The following is a 23,197-nucleotide window of genomic DNA, read 5'->3' as shown; positions in this document are numbered from 1 at the left end:
GAGGGGGTGCAGAGGAGATTCATTCGGTTGATTTCAGAGTTGAGAGGGTTGGATTATGAGGAGAGACTGAGTAGACTGGGATTATACTCATTGGAATTCAGAAGAATGAGGGGAAATCTTATAGAAACATATAAGATTATGAAAGGAATAGATAAAGTGGAGGCATGGAGGTTGTTTCCGCGAGCAGGTGAAGCTAGGACTAGGGGGCATCGCCTCAAAATAAAGGGAAGCCCAGGTAGGACTGAGGTCAGGAGGAACTTCTTCACCCAAAGGGTTGTGAATCTGTGGAATTCCCTGCCCAGTGAAGCGGTTGAAGCTACCTCGACGAATGTTTTTAAGACAAGGCCAGATAAATTTTTGAACAGTAAAGGAATTAAGGGTTATGGTGAGTGGGCGGGTAAGTGGAGCTGAGTCTCAAAGATCAGCCATGATCTTATTAAATGGCGGGGCAGGCTCGAGGGGCCAGATGGCCTACTCCTGCTCCTAGTTCTTATGTTCTTATGTTCTTATGAAATGTTAACCCTGAGATTTTCCAGTAATTTCTGTTTTTGTTTCAGATTTCCAGCATCTGCAGATGTTTGGGGTTCCTGTTGTGATCGGTTCGGTTTCAGCATCATCTACTAGTTTCTGCTACCATGTCTAAGCTCAATAATATCATTGTCCATCTCTTCCTGATCTTGTCTCTCAATTTGGCTAATTCCTCTGAGATAAGCCTATAAGTTTATTGCTGTATGGGTAGCACATTTTCTATGATTTCATATATAGCCAGACATGTTTTGCCTGCCCTATTTACACAAATCAAGCTGTGAGATCACAAAACCTTTTGTATGATACTTTTATAACTTTCTAGGAGATAGAGTAAGCATTGATCAATTGCTTTAAGCACTTGCATATTATGCAAACATGGGAGGAACATTTACACCACTTAAATAAATTGTTTGACCAGCCATAAACTGCCTATTAGGCCTAAATACAGTTAAAAGTAAATTAGTTAAATGAAATCTGATTTATTTGGACTACATTATGGGGCAAGGCCAAGTAACAACTTGCGAAATAAATAAGGACTATCTTGGATTTTCCCATGCCGAACACAAGATGAGAAATGTTGTGATACATCAGCATGAATGGCTTTTAGTATAAGTTTGTTTCAAGTTTCAGCACAATACTGGCCCCTTTGATAAGCTTCACATAGTAAGGCAAGAAAACTAAATGGATAAAGGAATATCAAAATGATTTTGACAGCTTGAAAGCTGTATTGATTACTACATCAGTTTTGGCAGCACCAAGTTATGTTCAACTATTTAAACTGGCTGTTGATGTCAGTTGTTGTGACATTGGTGTCGTTGCAGTGTTGCTACAGGAGGGTGAGATTGGGATCATTTTGTCAGTCAGTTAATTTTAATTCAGTGAAACAAGAAGGGGAGGGTGTGGGGGAGGATCAAACTTGGGGTAAATATAATGATTCAAGGTGGAGAGCTGAGTCATTTTAATGTGGAAAATGTTGTGGAGATGCCGGTGTTGGACTGGGGTGGACAAAGTCAGAAGGCACACGACACCAGGTTATGGTCCAACAGGTTTTTCTGAAATCACAAGCTTTCCGAGCGCTACTCCTTTGTCAGGTGAAGTGATTTCAAATAAACCTATTGGACTATAACCTGGTGTTGTGTGACTTGGAAAGGTGATGGTTTGCAAATGGCAGTAAGGGACAGAGAGAAAAAGAATTGGAGATTATACTAGCGGCCAAGTCTGGTTGCTTCACAGAGAAGCAGGAAATGAAGCTAAAGGCTTTGTATTGGAATCTGCATTGCATTTATAACAAAGTCAATGAATTGATGGTGCACAATGAAGTGAGTAAATGAGGTGATAGCCATTTGGGAGATGTAGTTGCAGAATGATAAGGAATGGCTTCTGAATATCGAGGGGAATATGGCATTCAAGAAAAATAGGAAGGCTAGGTAAAAGCAGAGGAATAACATTGCTAATCAAAGAGGTTATCAGAGTCACAGAGACATACAACACAGAAACAAACCCTCCAGCCTAATTCTTGGCTGCTGACCAGGTTTCCCAAATTGAGCTAGTCCCATTTGGCTGCATTGGGCCCATATTCCTCTAAATCTTTCCTATCCGTGTACCTGTCCAAATGCCTTTTAAATGTTGTAATTGTACTCACCTCTACCACTTGCTCTGGCAGCTCGTTCCACATTTGCACCACCCTCTTGAAAAAGTTGCCCCTTAGTTCCCCTTTAAATCTTTTCTCCTGTCACCTTAAACTTATACTCTTTAGTTTTGGAATCCCCTACACCAGGGAAAAGACCTTGGCTATTTACCTTATCTATGCCCTTCATGATTTTATAAACCTCTATAAGGTCACCCCTTAGTCTCCCACGCTCCAGGGAAAATTGTCCCAACCAATCCAGCCACTCATAACATAGAACGTAGAACAAAGAACAGTACGGCACAGTACAAGCCCTTCAGCCCACGATGTTGTGTCAACCTATTATCCTACTAAGATCAATCTACCCTGCATTTTACTATCCTCCATGTGACTATCCAAGAGTCCCTAAAAGTCTCTGAAGTATCTGATTCCACTACCACTGCCGGCAATGCATTCCACACACCCACCACTCTCTGTGTAAAGAACCTACCTCTGACATCTCCCCTATACCTTCCTCCAATCACCTTAAAATTATGCCCCCTCGTAATAGTCATTTCCACCCTGAGAAAAAAGTCTCTGCCTATCCACTCTATCTATGCCTCTCATCATTTTGTAAACCTCTATCAAGTCACCTCTCATCCTTCTTTGCTCCAATGAAAAAAGCCCTAGCTCCCTCAACCTTTCCTAATAAGTCCTGCCCTCCAATCCAGGCAGCATTCTGGTAAATCTCCTTATAACTCAAACCTTCCAGTCTTGGTACCATCCCTATAAATCTTTTTTTACAACCTTTCCAGTTGAATAACTTCCTTCCAATTGCAGGGCAACAAGAATTGTATGCAGTCATCCAAATGTGACCTTACCAATGTCTTGTACAGCCCTAACATGATGTCCCAACCCCTGTACTCAATGCTTTGACATATGAAGGCAAGCATGCCAAATCCTTCTACACCACCCTGTCAACCTGTGATGCCACTTTCAAGGAACTAAGTACCTGCACCCTTAGGTCTGTCTGTTCGACAGCACTCCCCAGGGCCCTACCATTAACTGTGTCAGTCCTCCCCTTGTCTGTCTTACTAAAATGCAATTCCTCACCTTTATCAGAATTAAATTTCATCTACTATTCCATAGCCCACTGGCCCAGTTGAACGAGATCCCATTGTACTTTGAGATAACCTTCTTCACTGTGTGCTGTACCACCAATTTAGGGGTCTTCTGAAAACTTGCTAATCATGCCTCCTATATTCTCATCAAATCATTTATATAAATAAAAAAAGAACAGTTGACCTAGCACCGATCCTTGCAGCACGCTGCTGATCACAGGCCTCAATGTGAACAGCAACCCTTTACCACCACCCTGTCTCCTACCATTAAGTCAATTTTGTATCCAGTTGACTAGATCTCCCTGGATCCCATGTGATCTGACCTTACTAACCAGTCTACCATGGGAAGCCTATTGTTGAAATAGTCAGAGCGGACCTTTGTTCAGGAGATCGGGATGTAAATTCAGTTTGGATGGAGGTGAGCTATAGTAGAAGGAAGAAGTCACTTGTTGTCATCCCCACACTCCTGGTCCTGCCATGACATGGGCTATTTTCAGCATAGAAAACCCATTTTCACCTACTTATGATGCCCATTATCAGCTTCTCTCCTCCACTGGCTTACAGTCAACTATCACTTTATCTGTTTTTCTTTCTACCCCTATCTGCTCACTCCTTTCCCCCAATCCCCTGTCATCAGCAGATATACCACATTTTCTGAGCTACTATCAGTTCTGAAAAAGGGTCGCCGGACTCAAAACATTAACTCTGCTTTCTCTCAACCTGCTGAGTTTCTCCATTAATTTCTGTTCTTGTTTCTTATAGCAGCACATTCTGGAACCAACCAGAGAACAGGCTACGACAAGAGTTGGTATCATGAAATGTGACAGAGTTAACTAATGACCTTAGAGTAAAGGCACCTCTTGGCAGCAGTGATCATTCTATTATTGAATTTTGCACCCAGTTTGAAAGGGAGAAGAGTGGGTCTAGGATTAATATTTTAAACTTGAAAACTGGCAACTATGTGGGCATGAAGCTGAGCTCGTGGAAGTGAACTGGGATAGATCAGGAGAGAAGCAGTGGCTGACATTAAAAGGGATATTTCAGAATATTCAGAATAAACACTTTCCTGTTAAAAACAAAAAAGTCCAACAGGAAGACCCACCATCTGTGGTTAACTGGAGAATTTAGGAGAGCTACTTCAGTAAAAAGAATATGATTGTGCAAAGGTAAGAGGCAGGGCAGCTGAGAGGTCAGATTACAAAGAACGCAATGAATAACTGAAAGGTTAATCAGGACATATAAATTAAAGCATGAATGAGAGGAAGCTGGGTAAAAATGTGAAAACAGATAGCAAAATTCTCTACAAGCATCTAAAACACAAGAATATAATAACTAAATGCTTCAAGATGGAAACTCATCACCACCTTCTCAACGGCATCTAGGCATAGGCATTAATTGTTGGCACAGTCAGTACAAGCCACATTTCATGAGCAAATAAAACTAAGAGCAGACATAGGCCATTCAGCCCCTTGAGGCTGCTCTACCATTTAATACAAACATGGGTTGATCTTGTCTCAATTCCACTTTCTTGCCTACCCCCTTATTCCTCAATCCATTACGAATTAAAAATTTGTATTTCCTCCTTAAATGTATCCTAATGTCTATCACATTTTGAGTCATGAATTCACAGATTTATAAGCCTTTGAAAGAAGCAATTCCTCCTCACCTCTGATTTGAATCTGCCACCCAATAGAATAAAACTGACCTCTTGTCCTAGATTGCTATACAAGAAGAAACATCACTTTACATCTTAGTATAGAATGTACAAGTTAGTAAAGTGAGTGTTGGCCCTCTAGACTGAGAAAATGGGGAATTAATAGTCAATAACAAAGAAATGATGGATGAGATCAATAAATGTTTTGCTGTCTTCATTATAGGGGATACAAAAAAACCTGGTAATAGCTGTAAATCTAGAGGCTGAGGAAAGAGAGAACTTGGTGAAAATATCATCACTCGGGGAATGGCACTAAGCAAACTGATAGAGCTGCAGATTGAGAATTCTCTGGGTTCAGATGGATTTCATCCTAGGATCATAAAAGAGATGGCTCATGAGGTTGGTATTAATTTTCAAAAATTCATTAGCTTCTGGAAAGACTAGAAAATAGCAAATATAATTCAAGAGTGGAGGAGGTGGGCAAAAACAGGAATCTTTAGGTCAGTTAGTGTGATATCTGTCACGGGAAGGTGAATCGTTAAGGAGATTATAACTGGATTCTTGGAATGAGTCAAAGTAATTAGAAAGAGTCAACATGGAAGGGAAATCCTGTTTAAACTTATTTTTTGGGAATTCTTTGATGAATAGATTTCCAGAAGGTATCGAACAAGGTTCCATATAAAAAGTAATCATGTAAAGTAGAAGCTTATAGTATAGAGGGTAACATGATAGTATGGCTAGGAGATTAACAAGCTAGCAGAAAATAGAGTATGCATAAAGGAATTTTTTTTCAGATTGGCAGGATATGACAAGTGGGGTCTGTGCTGGGCCCTCAACTTTTTACAATTTATATCAATGACTTTGATGAGGAGATCAAAGGCATGGTGGCTGAATTTGGAAATGACACCAAAATAGGTCAGAAGTTATATTGTGAAGATAACATAATGAGGATATTGACTAACTTAGACAGGTTAAGTGAGTGGACAGAAATCTGGAAAATGCAGAAAGAATTTTAAAAACAGGATATTACTTAAATGGGGAATGATTGCAGAATTCACTGTGCAGAGGGATCTAAGTATCCTATTTTGAGAGTCACAGATGGTTAGTATGCAGGTACAGCATACATTCAAGAAGGCCAAAGGGATGCTAGCCTTTCTTATAAGAGGACTTGAGCAGAAAGTCGAGGAGGTTATGCTTCAGTTGTGCAACTCAAATACTGTGTGTCATTTTAGTCTTCTAATTTCAGGAAAAAATGTGTTGAAATGGTTCAGAAGAGATTTACTAGATTTCTATTTGGAGTGAGTGAGTTATCTTATGAAGAAAGATGGGATAAGCTGGGCTCATTTTCACTAGTTCAAAAGAATGAGGGGTGATTTGTTTGAAGTTAATATGATCTTGAATGATCTTGATAATATGATGATGGAAAGGGTGTTTCCTCTTGTGGCTCAGTCCTGAACCAAAATACACTCTTTTAAAATTAGCAGTCACAATTTGCTCTTGGGTTGTGAGAGGGAGAAAGTTCAAAGGAGATGTGAATGGCAAGTTTTTTTTTTACTCAGAGAGTGGTGGGTGTCTAGAATGTGTTGCCAGGGATAATGGTGGAGGCAGATACGATAGGGGTGTTTAAAAGACTTTTTGATAAGCACATGAATATGCAGGGAATGGAGGGATATGACCAAGGGCAGGCGGAAGGAATTAGTTTAATTTAGTGTCATGTTCGGCACAATGTCATGGGCAGAAGGGCCCATTCCTGTGATGTACAGTTCTATGCTCTATGTTTTATGTCGTATGATTTTGGACACTTTACCACCAAAGGTGATGCAGGTGGGGACATTGGAAGTTTTTAATGTGGAGATAGGTAGATTCTTGTTAGGCAAATAAATTCAAAGTTGTTAGTGGTAATTGGGAATGTGAACTTTGAAAAATAATATCAGCCAAGGTCTTATTGAATCTCAGAGCAGACTTGAAGAGTCTAATGGCTTATTTCTGCTCCTAACTTATATACTTGGATTAAATAGATTTTCAGTTTGGTAATACTGCTACAATGTTTTGAAGTCTTCATTCCCAAAAACTTTACAGAGACTGTTAGTTATATGGATGATACTCCTTCTATACTTTTGATAACATTTGAGGACTGTTTTATTGGAATTTAATGCCACAACCATATAATTAGAAAAATCTTGCCTCTAAAGATCTATTATAATGGATGCTTTATCAAGCAAAAATATGGAGGAAAAAGAATGTTGGAATTAAGATGGACATGAGTAGAATATGATTATTCAATGCAATCATATTGCTACTGTTAAAGTTGCATTTGCACAAGTAGAATAGATATAGCAATGTTAAAAAATTGAAATAGGAAAATGAAAGTGCCCTTTAAAGATAAATTTCCAAAATGTTTCCTCAGTTGTGAGGTGTGATGATATTATTTGGAATCTTGTGTTCTCAGTAGAGATTTTTCTCAATGTATACTTTAAAATTTACCTTGTATTTCTATATTGTATTTCTATAAGGTTAACATTTGAATTTGGTGAGGGGTACCAGATTGTCTGGAAGTTGGTTTACATGCACTCAAATAAAACCTTTAAAAAACACTTGAGGTGAATAGCTCTTTAGAAAGCAAGGAGTTGTAAAGAAGAAGAAGAAAAAATGGGTAAAGTGTCCTAGGATTCAGGGAGACAGGGAGAGAAATTCTTTTGGAAAGAGAATCATCTGGATATTGAATGAGCGTGCAGGTTTTTTTCAGAGAGAAGCATTTCATTTAGACAGGAAATATCTGTAAGGGCAGCACAGCAATTTTGCAAACTCCAAAAAACAGTTAGGGCTGAAGAAAATAAAAAAAGGGGTTTAGAAATTTAGAAGCAAAAATCTCTAAAAACATAAGGCTGTAAAGTCTAAAAGAGGAAGGTACTACACAAGGACATTGAATGCATGAGTTTAATGAAACGCTCAGAAATAAGTGAGCTGCATTTGCAGTTTGTTTAAGGGTCTCAGCATGAGACATTAACTGAAGAATACAGCATTTAGTGACTGCAGAGGCTGGCTGAATAGAATTCAAGTATGGCCATGTCCACTGAACAAGGAACATAAATATGGAAACAGGGTAGTCCTTCACTGAGGCTTATGTAGCTGCAAGGTTGTGTTGAGGATGAAAAGATTGAATGTTTATTTCTGATATTTGTAATAAAACCATTTCAACTAGTTTTCATATAGTGTTAAATACTTTGTGTATTTTTTCTGCTTTTTATGTGTAATAAACTTTGATTTTCTTTTGTTTAAAGTGCATTATCAGCCTCTTGTGGATTTGTTCAGTGAATGATCACCATGGGAAAAACACTGCAGAAATAAAATGTATGCTCTATCAAATTAGGTTTCACTCTGGAATGTGATTTGATGAGTATTACGATCATTTGAGATCATAACATCATACTGAATTATATTAAACACACGAAGATTTTCTGTTATTCCACAGTCTGAATCACACTATATTTAGATGAAAGAACCCAAAGCCCAAATACTGAATTATGCTAATCCGAGACTGAATTACAGTAATCGCACAGCTTGTATTAAAGTGAACCAGCAGCCTGGATTACAATAATCTGACAACTGAATTACAATGATCCCAGAGACTATAAGATAATCATCACAAACTTCAATTATATAAAACCCACAATTTAACTGCACTACTTTGATAGATTTACCTACACCAGTCACAGATTGAATTATGCCAATCCCTGAATGACACTAAGATTGATGTGATGATCTGTATTTTTAAGCGGGATTTGTTCTGCCCTGTTTCTCTTGAAGAGGGGTGTTGTAAACCCAGTGCTGAGGTGTCTGCTCCATGGAAAGCAGAGTATATATCTTTGGGTTTTTTTTTTATAAGTAGAGAAAAGAAGCATGAGTGGGTGGAGTCAGGCTCACTCAGACCCAGGGTTTTAGTTTTGCTTTCAGCTGTCGAAATTGGCATTTTGGAGTTGAAGCTACTAGGTACAGCTCTCTCTGCTGCTGTTGCAATAAGCTTGAGTTCTCTCTCTGCTGTTAGATTCATTCTGTTGGTGTTCCTTCTCCTGGACTGGAGGAGATTGCAAATGAGGGAAATCTGATTTGCTGAATTTGCCTTTGCCAAGGGTGTGTTTATTGAATCCTGCTCAATTGGAACACTTGATGAGTAGTAGTTAAATAATATATTATTTTGTTAATATTTTGATAGAGTTAAAGTTATGCCAATTCTTTTTTTTTGCTTGTATTTTAACTGTGGTGTAAGAATAAAATGTATTTTTTTTTATAAAGTCTAGTATTTTGACTAATCAAATCAGACCTGGATTGCAGCGCCTTACATTCACCTTTAAATATGAAGTTAGGATCTAGACTTTCACCTTGTTATGGTTTGAGGAGGTTTGTTGTGGTCCATACGTAACATTGTATTCTTCATTCTGTTCTACTATCCTAATGCACTTTGTATGGTATGATCTGCCTGCACTGCATGCAAAACAAAACTTTTCACCGTACCTAGGCAATCTGACAATAATAAATCAAATCAAATTAATGCCAGATTCATACCTACTATCCTGCAGTTTGATTTATATTAATCTCAATTGCTCTAATGCTGACGTCTGAATAGATTAATCCTACTGAGAGGGTAGATTACCACCTAAAACTGTGTCACACTAATCCCACAGACTGTACTAATAACAGACTGAATTAATTTCATCTCAGATTGGATTACACTAACATCCCAGGCTGGATTGCACTAATCCCACAATTGTACTACCCTAATCCCAGACTGAGTAACACCAAACCCAGGTTGCACTACATAATTCCCAGACTGAATTACGCTCACCACAAAGGACTAAAGGCATGACATTAGGAAGATATGCATGACCTGAAGACTCTTTTTGCTTCCATTCTGTACCCCAACATATGGGCAAAGGCTTGACAAAATTCAAACAAAACAGAAGAAAGCAAATGTATGACCTAAAGTAATGATGAGAGTAATTTAACAAACAAAAACCCTACAAAGTGCTGGAGAAACTCATCTGTGAAGAGAAAACATAGTGTTTTTGAGTTCAGTGCTCTGAAGGGTCACTGCACTGAAAATGTTAACTTTGTTTCTCTCTCCACAGATCCTGCCAGACCTGCTGAGCTTCTCCAGCAATTTCTGTTTTTTATTTGTTTCATGATCCAGCATCTACAGTTCTTTGTTTAATTTTAACTAGATTAAATTACTGTGGAATTAGTGTGATTCAGTGTGCAGCATTATTGTGGGATAAGTGTGATTCAGTTTGTGGGATTATTGGGAGCATTTACTGGAGTTTAGAAAAATGAAAGGTGCTCATGGAAGCCTATAAAATTCCAACAAGACGAGTCAAGGTAAAGGCAGGAAGTTTGATCCTGATGGTGGGCAAGTCCAGACCAGGGTCATAGTCTAAGTATATGGAATTGGCCATGTAGGACCAAGATGAGGAGAAATGTCTTCACCCAGAGAGTGGTGAGCCTGTGAATTCACTACCACAGAAACTGGTCGAGGCCAAAACATTGAACATTTTCAAAGAGTTAGATATAGTTCTTAGGGCTAAAGGGGTCAAAGGGAATGGGGAGAAAACAGGGACAGGGACTGAGTTGGATGATCAGCCATGATCATATTGAATGGCAGAGCAGGCTTGAAGGGCCAAATGGCCTCCTCTTGCTCCTATTTTCTATGTTTTTATGTAATTCAAGGTGTAGACCAGTATATTCCAGTCAATGGGATGAGTGGACTCTAGTTTGAGGAGTTGGTGACTAAAGCAGTCCAAGAAGGTGGCTCACACCCATCGTTCCCAGGCAATTACAGGTGAGTATTCAATGCTGGCCTGGCCAGGAAGATGTACATCCTGAGAACATTATCTGTGCAAAAGCCCTCACTCTGTCTCAACTAATCTGTGTGCCTTTCTCCACATCACCTGACAAAGGAGCAGCTTCAGAAAGTTTGTAATTTTAAATAAACCTGTCGGACTATAATGTGGTGTTGTGCGACTTTGGACTTTGCCCACCCCTCAGTCCAATACCAGCACCTCCACATCATCATCTAATCTGAGCATCTTGTCAACCAATCAGCATCTTTTCCTCACGTGGTTCAAATTGGTGCCACCTTTGAAAAGTGGCATTCTTGAGTCTGTCCTGATGAGTGTAACAGAATATCTTCCACAGCACACAGCAATCACTGCGTGATCTAAATCATTAAAATGAAGTTTTGAAAAAGCTGGTTCTCATTACAATCTTGTCAAATCCAGGCTCTCCTGTGAAAAAAAGTTGGTCATTTCGAGGTGAATGCCTTACTGAGGAAGGTTGTGTAGTTTCCCCGGGAGCACAGTAGGGTCAGTTAGCCAGTTTTCACACAGCTAGGTCTGTAGGAGGTTCAATCTCCATGCTGAGCTCCTATTCTGAACATGGGAAAGATTGAGACCCGCTTTCAGGGTACAATGACGAGCCCTTTTGCCGTATGTTTCTCCTTATTAGAACATGGGAGTCACTTGAGAACAAAAGGGCCCGTTCTGATACGTTTCCATCTGAGCATCCTCGTGTTATTACTGTCACACAGAGCTATGAGGCTCTTGGAATTATAGGAAGCAACCTGTACCAGTTAGAGCGTCCAACCAGACTACTTTTGCCCTGTTTGCCAAAGTTTAACACTTCACCAGCCCCTTCCCTCTCCCAGTTATACTCCCAGTTCTCTGCGCTGGACTCACCGCCAGTCCTGTGTGAGCGGAACACACTCTTAAAAGCCTTGACCCTCTCTCACCTATGGTCGTGATCACGGTGATGGCAAAGTAAAAGGAGCCGGCGAATTTCCATTGGTGCCCAGAGCGGTGCGGCTCGGCTTGTAGAACCACCCACTCGAGCTCCTTGTAGTCTTCGTCGCTCATGCCGTACTTGTTCTTCAGTTCCATCCGTTTGGAGTTGAGCAGCCGCTTGCGGGAGGTCTCAAAGTCGGACTCCAGCGCGTCGAAGACGGCGGCGCCCACCAGCAGGTAGGTGAACATGCAGAGGATCAGGGAGAGAGTCCGCACGTTCTGCCGCTTCATGGCCACCAGAGCCCGGCTCCAGCGCGCCGCATCCCCGCCTCCCCCGCCCACAGCACCCCGGGCACTCCGGCCGCGAGGGCGCGCCACCTCGCGCGCTCCCCCCAACGTGCACGAGCTCCTCAACTCATTGAGCGATGAAGGAACGAAGTGGGCAACCGATGGGTCCCACGGACCCGCTGGGGGTGGTGGGTTTGGTAAAGCTGTGGCCGGGGGCACGGGGTTAGACCTCAGTTGGGTTTGGGGGCGAATTGGGCTTGGGCTGGGTTATTTGGGGTTGGATTAGTTCGGGATGGGTTAATAACGGATTAGTTAGGTTTAGGGTGGATTGGTTTGGGTGGATTTAGTATGGGTTAGCTCGGGATGGACCGGTTTAAGCTGAATTGGTTGGGGTTGATTGATCTGGGTTAGTATGGGGCAGTCAGCAAGGGGATAGTACGGGATGGATAGGCCGGATGGAATGGGGTTGGGATTTGGGTTGGGGTTGGGGGGAATTTGGGTTTGGAATGGTGCCGGTTCGATCACTTTGGCTGGAGTTGGTCCCGTTTGGGACAAATAACCTTCCCAGCTCCCCGCAGGTAGACCCGGATCGGTTCCTAATCCCGGCCTTTAGTCAGTTCAGGCAGGATTCAGTTTAGCAAATCCCCTCCCCCTGCCCCCACCCGGCCTAACCCCCCCCCCCCCCAGCCCCCCGCACCCCCCCCCCCACCTCACCCCCGGGTGTAACTTGTTGCCTGGTGTTTGAAGCGGACACTCGGTCCCGGGTTGTTCCCGGAGCCGGATCGGGGTGTCCGAGTGAAGACGGGCTGTTTCCAGTTGCTCGGTCCCTCTCAATGGAAGCTCTGTCGGTCCGGAGCCCTCGCTGCTCCCGCTCTCCGGGCTCTCAGCGGCTCTCAGCGGCTGATCATTCCGCCCCAGGGGCGCTGCGCTCCCGGTGGGATCCAGGGAACTCTCGGGGTCCGGGATGGAGCCGGGCTCTCGCCCTGCCCTGAGAAATCCCACTCTCTCATTCCGCCTGTTGCCTCTCGGTGTCACAGCGAGCTGCCGGGAATTAGAGGGGCCGAGCGGAGCGGCTCGGATCCCTGGCCCCTCCGCATTTCCTTCCTGCACACCGAGCTCCCAGCTACAAGTGCTGCCCAGTCAGCCGCCGAGTTTCTCCAAAGTGTGGCGGTGTGCAGCGGCGATGTGCGGCGGCCGGGACTTCTCCCTCCCCCTCGGCAGGAGGCACGGGCTGAGCCGGCAACAGCGAGCTCCGGGAGAGAGCTGCTCGGGACTGAGCCTCTCCTGCTGCCTGCGCGGAACATTGATGCTCAGGGAACGCAACGGCAGTGTGTGAACAGGTATCAACACTCTCACTCACATTCTCACACACACACCCTCTCACATACTCAAACAGCTTCACAGGCACTGGTACAACCTCTCTCTCACACAGCTCTCATTCACACACACTCAACCTCATACACTCAGAATCTCTCTCACGCACAACCTTTCACACACAATCACACCTTGCACAGCTACACATAAATGATGGACACACATACACACAACCTCACAAACCCAGATACAAGTTTACACACCCACACACAAGTTTACAGATCTACACACAAACACAACTTTACACACCCAGAGACACAACGACACACGCAATTATGTACACATGCAAACTTACACACATACAGACACGATGAACACACACATACAACCTCACACACAACCGGACACATCACACATACCTAAACACCCAACCTTACGTACCTACGAATACAATGGACACACACAACCTTAAATACCTACACACATACAGACACAGAACCTTATACATTTAGACACACACATACACAAAAATTGACACACCTACACAATGATAGACACACATCAATGCCAGTCACACACATCTACATGCACATTCACACACACTGACTTATTAGACCATACACAACTACGTTACCATGAGACACAATATTAAAATACTAAGAACAACAAATAAAGACACACTTAACCACACACAACTATACACACAAACACCAAAATATACACAATTATACACAACTGGCCAAACTCTCATCTTCAGACAATCATGATAGACGATAGATAGGAAACGACACACAGACACTTGATCATACTCATTGATCCAAACACACATTCTACATGCCCTGTCAAATACACAATTACATAGTTACACACTCATTCACCCACAGACGTGCAATTATACAAAAAAAATATACAAAAGGCTGCAATATATCTACATCTGTAAACAGGGGTATATGTAGGCGCACATTCAGACACAATTTACGCACATAAAAACACAATAATACATCATAAACTGGCATCTCAACACTGCATCCACTCATCTGCACTGATCCACTCTGGTCAGAGACACAAATCTGTACACATGAAGCGAGTCTAAAGACCTTCTAATAAACTCTGACGCATCATTCAAAACTGTGTCCATTACACTATTGTATTTAATTAGACAGTAGATTATAATTAATACTCTACATTTGGCATTATACTACTTTGCACACATCAAAATGCAATTCATCCCCCTACCCCTAAATTGAGCAGCAGTGTACACAACATCACACACAAACTGATACCCAAGGGCATATACTATCATCCATAACAGTACGATTGCGTACATTTGTGTATACGCCACCTACATTTACACACATAATACCACACAGAGACATTGTATGAAACAGCTGCACAAGGTAATACGCTCACTTACATGTACCACTCTGTTACTGATTTCTAACTGTGGCAGCCAGTGTCCCGTGCTATTTATTAAAAGTGATATTGTTTGTCTTACATTTAGAATGGATAATTTTGATCAGTGCCTCTTAGTAACAGAAGCAGTGCCATTCCCAGCATTTTTTAGACAGCAGTTAGTGGTGTGTGTGAGTATGTGTGTTTTTTTTGTGGGGTCTAGGGGCTAGAGGAAACACTGTACGCGATATTCAATAATGCTGCAATGACTTCTCAGGGCTCATAAAACCGCGGCTGATGTATTTTTGTTGTTGCTTGAGATAGACGATCCGATAAATAGCAAAAATCATTTGCACCTTAGGCGCCCACGCTAATTCGTTTTAATAGAACTCTAAACATCAATTAGATATCAACGAGGGTGAAAATGAATGCTAGAGTTTTAGGACTAATTTTGCGTAATTCTGGGGTAGATTAGCAAACTGGTTCTGCAAAATGGGTCTGTATTTGGTAACAGACAGAAGTTGCAGAAAGGAATAGAATCCAGGACAGACAATGATCGAATAAGATATTCACATTTGCAAAATATTTCACGAGCTGAGGGAAAACTGCAAGCGCTTTTATTTTTCTTCGTTCACTATTACCCACTTTTTATTGCTTATAAACGGTGAATTAACTCTGCACGACTCTTGGAAAGTGCGACGATTGCGAAGCCCTATTCAGGTGAGATTTGTCCGTGGTGCTGAACGCTCGGCTAAATCCCCGTGTGTGACGGAAGTGTTCAGCACCACAGACAGCGAGCTCCGCAGCCCGTACCCGCAGTTGGATGCAAACAAAACAAGCCTCAACTTTATAAATGACGACTATTTAAATAATGATAATTCCCACTGAAACCATTATCCGAGCTTTTCTTGGGGGTTCACTGGGTGGTCAATAAGACAGCGGATTTTATTCTCAATTATCGATGCGTAAACACGTGCCAGGCAAAGGTGAGAGGCTCCAATACTCTTGACTGCAAACAAAACCCGCCAGGAATCCGACTTTTAATTGCGTCCATCCTCCCGATAAGGAGTGGATTTGATTTAGAGACAGGACTGTTTTTGCCTGTTAGAATTGATAGAGTAGAATAGCTGGTGAATACTTCCAGTCTAGGCCCATACATAAATGGGGATACTTGGAACTCTCCCGGTGTCTTTCCCTAGTCAAAATCATAGATTAATTTTGCACAGAGAGGCGGTATTCGGCCCATCATTTCCGTATCACCTCTGTAGGAGAGCTGTTGAATTAGCCCCAACTCATCCTTGTTCTATCCCTGTGATCCAGAAAATATTTCTTTTCAAGAATTTATCCAAATCCCTGTGGAAAGTTATCATTGAATTTTCTTCCATTGCCCTTTCCAAAAACGCACTTCAGATCAAAGTGCCCTTAACTTCTCCAATCTGTTTATTTCCATCCTATATTCAAAGATTCTGCTTAAGTTACAGAAATAATAGGTGGCCCAGGTTTTGCGGGGCTATCTGCAAACGAATTTGATGAGTATATTACAGGTGGAAATATCTGCACAAGAACAACTCAGTTAAGCCCATTGTTGCATTGCAGGCCATCGAGATCTTTGGAGATTAAATTTAGAGGGGGTTTATATTTGTATCCATTCAAGATACCTTTCAGTGGGAATCAATTATAAAGTAATTCCATTATTTCTTCAACAGGAAAAAAAAATCTTTTGTCTGCTTCATGAAAGTGACGAATTGAAACAATTGGAATTGTCAATTTAAAGCATGGGTTGATAAGGGAAGATGCTCAAAATTAAAGGGGACTTTGATAGAACAGATAAGGAGTTACAATATCCAAAAAGAATGATTAAAGAGTGTTGATAAGAAGAACAAGAGAGGAAATGTTTTCAATATATATTTTCCATTCAGTAGGTTATGCCTGGCAAGAACCAATTGATGAAAGCAAATCCATAATGATTTAAAAATATATTTGATAGATACTTGAAAATGGAAACAAGATACAAGAATTTGATCTCTCCTTCATTGAGCCTGTATGGATAACATACGTATGTAGCATACCATTAGACCAATTCCACCTGAGCCTGTCACCCCAGTTCTTTAGATGATGGCTGTCACTCCTAGATTACTCCTTTGTGAAACCATACTTGATCCAATTTCTTCAATCAGGTCTGCAAATCATCAGTTCTGAGGAAGGTTCATCAGACCCGAAATGTTAACTCTGTTTTCTCCTTCACAGATGCTGCCAGACCTGCTGAGATTTTCCAGCAACTTTGTTTTTGTTCCTGCAAATCAGCAGAGCTGTCCTCCTTGCATTGTCCACTCTCTTTACTGCCATTTCAATGGACCCTAGTTTGAAATGTCCAAAAGGATCTTCTTAGTCCCTGTTGCAGAATCTATCACCATAGCAACAAGGAATTATCAGGGAAATTGGCTTTTTTTGGGGGGGTGGTGGTGGTCATAATCTATTATTTATAATCATTTTGACACGTAACATTAATAGGCTGCACATTCATGTCAAACGATGTCAAATTCCAAACACTGTATTTGTTCCATTTAGAATGGAAGAAGATTTTAGATATCTTATCATTTCAGTACGTAATGGACAGTATGAGATGATAGTCAGCCTCCTAGACCACTTAGCTCAGCTTTCTGATGGTACAGTTAATAAACACTGAGCCATGGATCAAGGAAGATCCAAATTCCATCTGTTTTCTTCAGGGCATATACTGACCAGTTGGGCTGAGAGTATTTGCTATTAAAGCTGATGTTACAATCAGTGCTACAACTGACTGAAGGGATAGGAAAAATCAGTCAGTTTCCTAGGCCTGACCATTTGTCAGTAACTCGCCTGAAGTGTATATATATGCCCATGTGTCTGCGTGTGTGAGGTAGAGAGTTAGACAAGGATGGGGTTAATCATAGCTTTGATGCCTGCCCTCTCCCCATCTCACCATCTCTACTCCATCTTAGAGCCAAGTAACCCATTGATGCTCATTATTTAGGCTAACCAATGACTATTTCAATGTTGCAATGGATGCTGACAGTTCCTTTCAAGTCATTTTCCCCCAAAAGTACTTAATTCATAAAATTTTTAAAAGTGTATTACTAGATATTTCAACTTGAAAATTACAGAAGTTGCAATAAAATTTAACTTACCTCCAAACAGCACATTCCACTCAATTGTGAGTCTTGCAGTTGTAATACATTTAATATCACTAACACCTGAAGAATGAGTGAGGCTTCAAAAGCTTGTATTTTCAAATAAACCTATTGGACTGTAACCTGGTGTTGTGTGATTTCTGACCTTGTCCAACCCAGTCCCACACTGGCACCTCCACATCATTTAATATTTATAACAGGTTCCATATCAGGTATGCAATCTGAAGGCAGAACTTTTAGTTTACAGTAAAGATCAATATAGTTTAAAATTTCTTGTATGGCATGTCCTACTCTGTGGTGCCTCAAGACATTTTTACCATGCTTAATGTTTACATTGTCAGGCATACAGTCTGAGGGTCTTACAGTATCCAGCCTTTTGGCAAATTATAGCTGAAAGGCCTTAGCTAGTGATCTTTCCCCCATTGCAGATCTGCAGTGGATGCCCCAAGCCTCAATACATCCCTTAGACGTAGTACTAAACTTTGCAATCTGCCAATTTCTAAATCTTGGGCATGGACAACCCTTTGCTAGGTGAAGGACATATCTTGAGCAGTCTAAAGAGCATCTTTCACTGATCCTACAGTAGCAGTTGATATTAATCTCAGTGTGTATCCCTAAGAAAAGCCCTCAGGGCACAAAGTCTTATGTCATACAGTAGCTCAGCATGAACATCAACAATGCTGCATATCTCTCCAGGCCTTTTTTGTAAAGACACACTTCCCAAGGAGACCTACAATGATATACTCTCCACCAGAGCCAATGCGAGGGTATGTTTGGAGGAGGATGAGACTCCAAGTGTATAGTAAGTATCTGAAAAAGAGTGTCTTTCTTACCACCAGCCAAGCTGCATCTTGGTGACAGTTTGAACGTTCTGAAATACACCATTCTGACAAATGTTTTTGACAGCCTGCTGAGGGAACCAACTTATAGGACTTACCATTTCCCTTTCCTATATGGCCTTTTGAACACTGCACACACATCATTACCTGATGAACTTGATGTCAAATGTATTTTGCTGCATAAACTTTCAAGTCATAGCTGAACATCAGTGAGGAGGGGAACAATAACTTTTTCATACTCCCCAATTGTAATGATTTACACTGATGTTAACAATATTACAGTATAACTGTTTGTACAAATGAAGCTGTAACCTACAAGTACTAAAATATAACGTATTAAGTACTAAAGTGTTTGTGAGATTGTTGGCTGGGCCAACATTTATTGCCCATCCATAGTTGTCCTGGAGAAGGTGGTGGTGAGCTGCCTTCTTAAACCACTGCAGTCCATGTGCTGTAGGTAGACCCACAATGCTACTGGAAGGGAATTGCGGGATTTTGACCCAGTGACAGTGAAGGAATGGCAATATATTTCGAAGTGAGAGGCTTGGAGGGAAATTTGTAAGTGCTGGTGCTCCCATGCATCTGATACTGTTGTCCTTGTAGATGGTTGAAGCCATGGGTTTGAGAGGTGCTATTGCAGGAAAATTGACAAGACACTGTATTGTATCTTGTAGATAATATTCACTGCTGCCACAGTGCATAATTGTGAAGAGAAGAAATGTTTAAGACAGTGAATGGGATTCCAATGAAGCAAGTTGCTTTGCTCTGGATGATACTGAGCTTTTTGAGTGTTGTGAAAGCTACATCCATCCAGACAAGTGGGCAGTATTCCATCACACTCTTGAGCTGTGCCTTGTAGGTGGTGGACTGGTATTGGGAAGACAAGAGACAAATTACTCACTACAGAATTGCTGGCTTCTGACCTGGTGTTGTCGTCACACTGTTCATATGGCTGGTTCAGTTCAATTTCTAGTTTATGATAAATCCTAGGGCGTTGACAGTGAGGGAGATTCAGTCCCATGATAACGTCTATCAGAATGTCAGTTTACATCTAATTTATATTTTTAATTTTTGAAATGATTAATTTCAAGGATGTTATCATGAGTGTACATTCCATGAATAGTTAATTGGCACTGCTCAAATGCTTTGCAGAATTTAATAGCCACAGAAAATTTTTGATTGTGATGTTTACAGGCCATTTGTGAAGTTGAACATTAACATTGCTGCATGTTTAAATTCACTTTTCCCTAGAAATAGGCTATAGATTCATAGAGTAATGGCCTCAATTGTACTCTACTCTACTCTACTGTTCTACATCTACAGCACTGAAACAGCTGTTTAGCCTATTGCCTATCCAAAAGAATATATCCTTTAATTGCTAATTCATCTCATACTTTTTACTTGTTTCAGTCTTGGTGATGTCCTGCCTGTGGTATATCCTCCATGAATTCAGTGCATTTTAGTTTAACATAACAAGATTAACACTGTCATATTTGTGACCTGCTTGGACAACAAGATTGTTAAGAACAGATCATGTCCACAGAATTAATGTTTAGACACAAAGTCAATCCTTTGGTCAAGGTTCGGGCAGAACATGGGCATTTTGAATGGATTCAGAGAATGCTTCTTCATTGCCAACACGGATACTGAGATGTGGCTATTATGCGCTACTGCAGCAGTTAGAATTCTTGAAAGGATTGTCAGTCAGATATCCATCTTTGTAATCTTATCAAAGTTAAATTCTGCCATTGATTAGATGAACCTCACCTGGTTTGTGAGATAAGTTTGGATGCTACAAAAGATGAATTTTTGTTAAGTTTTCAATATTTCATCACTCATTAGATGTAGATTTGCTGGGATGCTAATGTTGCTGACTCTGGGAAGTATCCCTGACTGAGCACTCACAACTAAGTTTGACTTTTGAACTGGCAGTTCCAATTTAAAAAGATTATATTTGTAGCAGTGCTATTTAGATGCAGTTGAGAACCAGAAAATTCAGTCTTTTATCAAGGAGAGAAACACACCAGTTTCAAGCATTCAGAGCAGAATTATTGACTTTGCATTTTTAGCACTGAAAATAAAAGAGAACTGTCAGCTTTCCTGTCCACCTCTACTTCCTAGAATCTAGTCACTGTTCATCTCTTAAGTGACCAATGAGAAACTTTGAAAATCAAAGAGATCTAGCATTTGATCCTATTCGGCAGGTTCTGAGTGAGGTCAGAGACACTAAAACTTTGCTGAATGTAGCAAGATTTCTGGGATGCAATGATTGCAAAGATGAACTTTTGTGGATCATCGCTGAGAATCTGCATGGTCAGGGGCTGCCAAATATTCTACAAGATACAGAATATTCTACTATACCACTCTACATACAAGTATTCCACAATATACTCAATATTCTACTGTACTCCTCATGATTTTAGAAACGTCTATAAGGTCACCCCTTGGCCTCTGACGCTCCAGAGTAAAAAAATGCCCCAGCCTATTCAGCCTCTCCATATAGCTCAAACCCAGCAACATCCTTGTAAATCTTCTCTGAAACCTTTCAAGTATAACAACATATTTCCTATAGCAAGGAGACCAGAATTGAAAGCGGTATTCCAAAAGTGGCCTCACAATGTCTGGTACAGCCACAATATGCCATCTCAACTCTGATACTCAGTGCACTGACCAACGAAGGCAAGCATGCCAAACACCTTCTTCACCACTCTGTCTATCTACGACTCCAATTTCAAAGAACTATCATGATAGGTATGGATAAGGTGAAGAGCCAAGGTCTTTTTCCCAGGGTATGAGAGACTAAGACTATACGGCATAGGTTTAAGGTGAGAGGGGAAAGATTTAAAAGGAACCTGAGGAGCAACTTTTTTCATACAGAGGGTGGTGACTGTATCATACAAGCTGCCAGAGGAAGTGGTGGAGGCTGGTACAATTAAAGATTTAATAAGCATCTGGATGGCTACCTGAATAGGAAGGGCTTAGAGGGATATGGGCCAAATGCTGGCACGTGGGACTAGATCAGATTGGGATGTGTGGTCAACATGGATGAGTTGACAGAAGGGTCTGTTTCCATGCTGTATAACTCCATGACTCTATATAAATATTCTTAAAAATACTCAATATTTTGCTTTTTTTAAATATTTTCAACCCACTCAATATTCTACCACAAGTAAACATTCTACTACAGACATAATATTCTACTGCAAATGGGTAGTCTATGATACACTAAATATTTTTGCTATGCATTATGTATTTTATGATAAACTCTGTTTGAAGTTTCTTTTTTGTCTCAAATATAAGTTACATTGAGTTTCATGGAGGACTCTCTCTCTCTGAGACCTAACACATTCTCTCTCTGCATCTTACCAAATTTGCATCATTAATTACATACCCAAACCCTCTGGCTTCCCTCATGTTCAATTCCAGCCCCATTCTACCACTGACCATACCCAGAACAACTCAGCACTGCTGGGTGTCCCACCAGTGTGAAGTCACCCTGCATGGTCACTGACATTTGTCCCAGACATGGCAGACAATGGGTAATTGAACAGGGAGCTGGACGACCTGCTGGATGGGGTGCTGCGGTAGAAAGACATCCTGTTTCCCCCAGGACCAGCAAACGCGGCCACGACATGAGACCATGCCCAGCCTGATTTGAGGTTACCACCCAGGTCAGTGCAGTCTCAGTGTCTGAAGGAATGCCCAGCGCTGTAGGAAGAAAATTAATGCCCTTCTCCACTCCACCAGCATAAGAGACACCATCTTCTCTCTCGTACTTCACACCCACTCTATCTCTGACCCTGTACCCATGCCTCACAAAGGCTCATGCTCTACCACTCTCACTATCGTTTGCAATAACTTCCCTCACTCACTCTCACCCTTGCCAACCCATGGCACCACTGAGCCTTCATGCTGTCTGTGCTGCCTACTCACTTCTGGGACAAAATGACACAATCTCAAAGATGGAGCAAATCTATTTAGGAGTGAAATAGTAACCCAAACCCTACCACAGGAAGAAATTTTAAATAGAGTGTTGGTAATATGGAAACTTCACCCCAGAAAGCAAGTGGAAACAGTTGGAGCATTGAAGGTTGAAGTTGGGCAAGGCCACTAAGGAGTATCAAGGGAAGCCAGCTAAATGGTGCAGAGCTACGGATCAGCTAAAAATCTAATTAAATGGTGGAAAAAGCTTGAGGGATTGAATGACCTCTTGCTGTTCTTAATATTCAGCTGGTGTAGGACATTGGCTAACTGAGCCATCAACAGAGCAATGAAGTTTCACATTAATCCCTTCCCATGGTTAAGCAATTTGATTATGATGCAAAACTCGGGCCAAGTGGAAACTCAAATTGTAGCAGAGTTGATAAGAATGCATGAAAACTGTGTTCACCTGTGAGCAGCTGTCACACAATTTGGGACTCAGTCACTAGTGAATACGGATGAAGGTGAGTATGAATCATAGGTGAGTGTGAATCAAAATAGAAATTCCTGCTGTAATATTATGTACAACTT

At 41.2% G+C, this 23,197-nt stretch overlaps 1 protein-coding gene across 1 annotated transcript in view; it reads right to left on the bottom strand.

Annotated features, from left to right (window-relative positions):
• LOC109920065 (potassium channel subfamily K member 9-like) overlaps positions 1–11,973 on the bottom strand; it is a 56,209-nt gene extending 44,236 nt beyond the window's left edge. The window contains exon 1 of the mRNA XM_048608442.1: positions 11,691–11,973. Coding sequence (XP_048464399.1) covers positions 11,691–11,973 — 283 coding nt within the window. The remainder of the gene's footprint in view (positions 1–11,690) is intronic.
• Positions 11,974–23,197: the final 11,224 nt, after the last annotated feature.

The sequence above is a fragment of the Rhincodon typus genome, chromosome 19, assembly GCF_021869965.1.
Source record: "Rhincodon typus isolate 14 chromosome 19, sRhiTyp1.1, whole genome shotgun sequence".
Classification (NCBI taxonomy): Eukaryota; Metazoa; Chordata; class Chondrichthyes; order Orectolobiformes; family Rhincodontidae; genus Rhincodon; species Rhincodon typus.
This window is presented reverse-complemented; position numbering and strand designations above follow the sequence as displayed.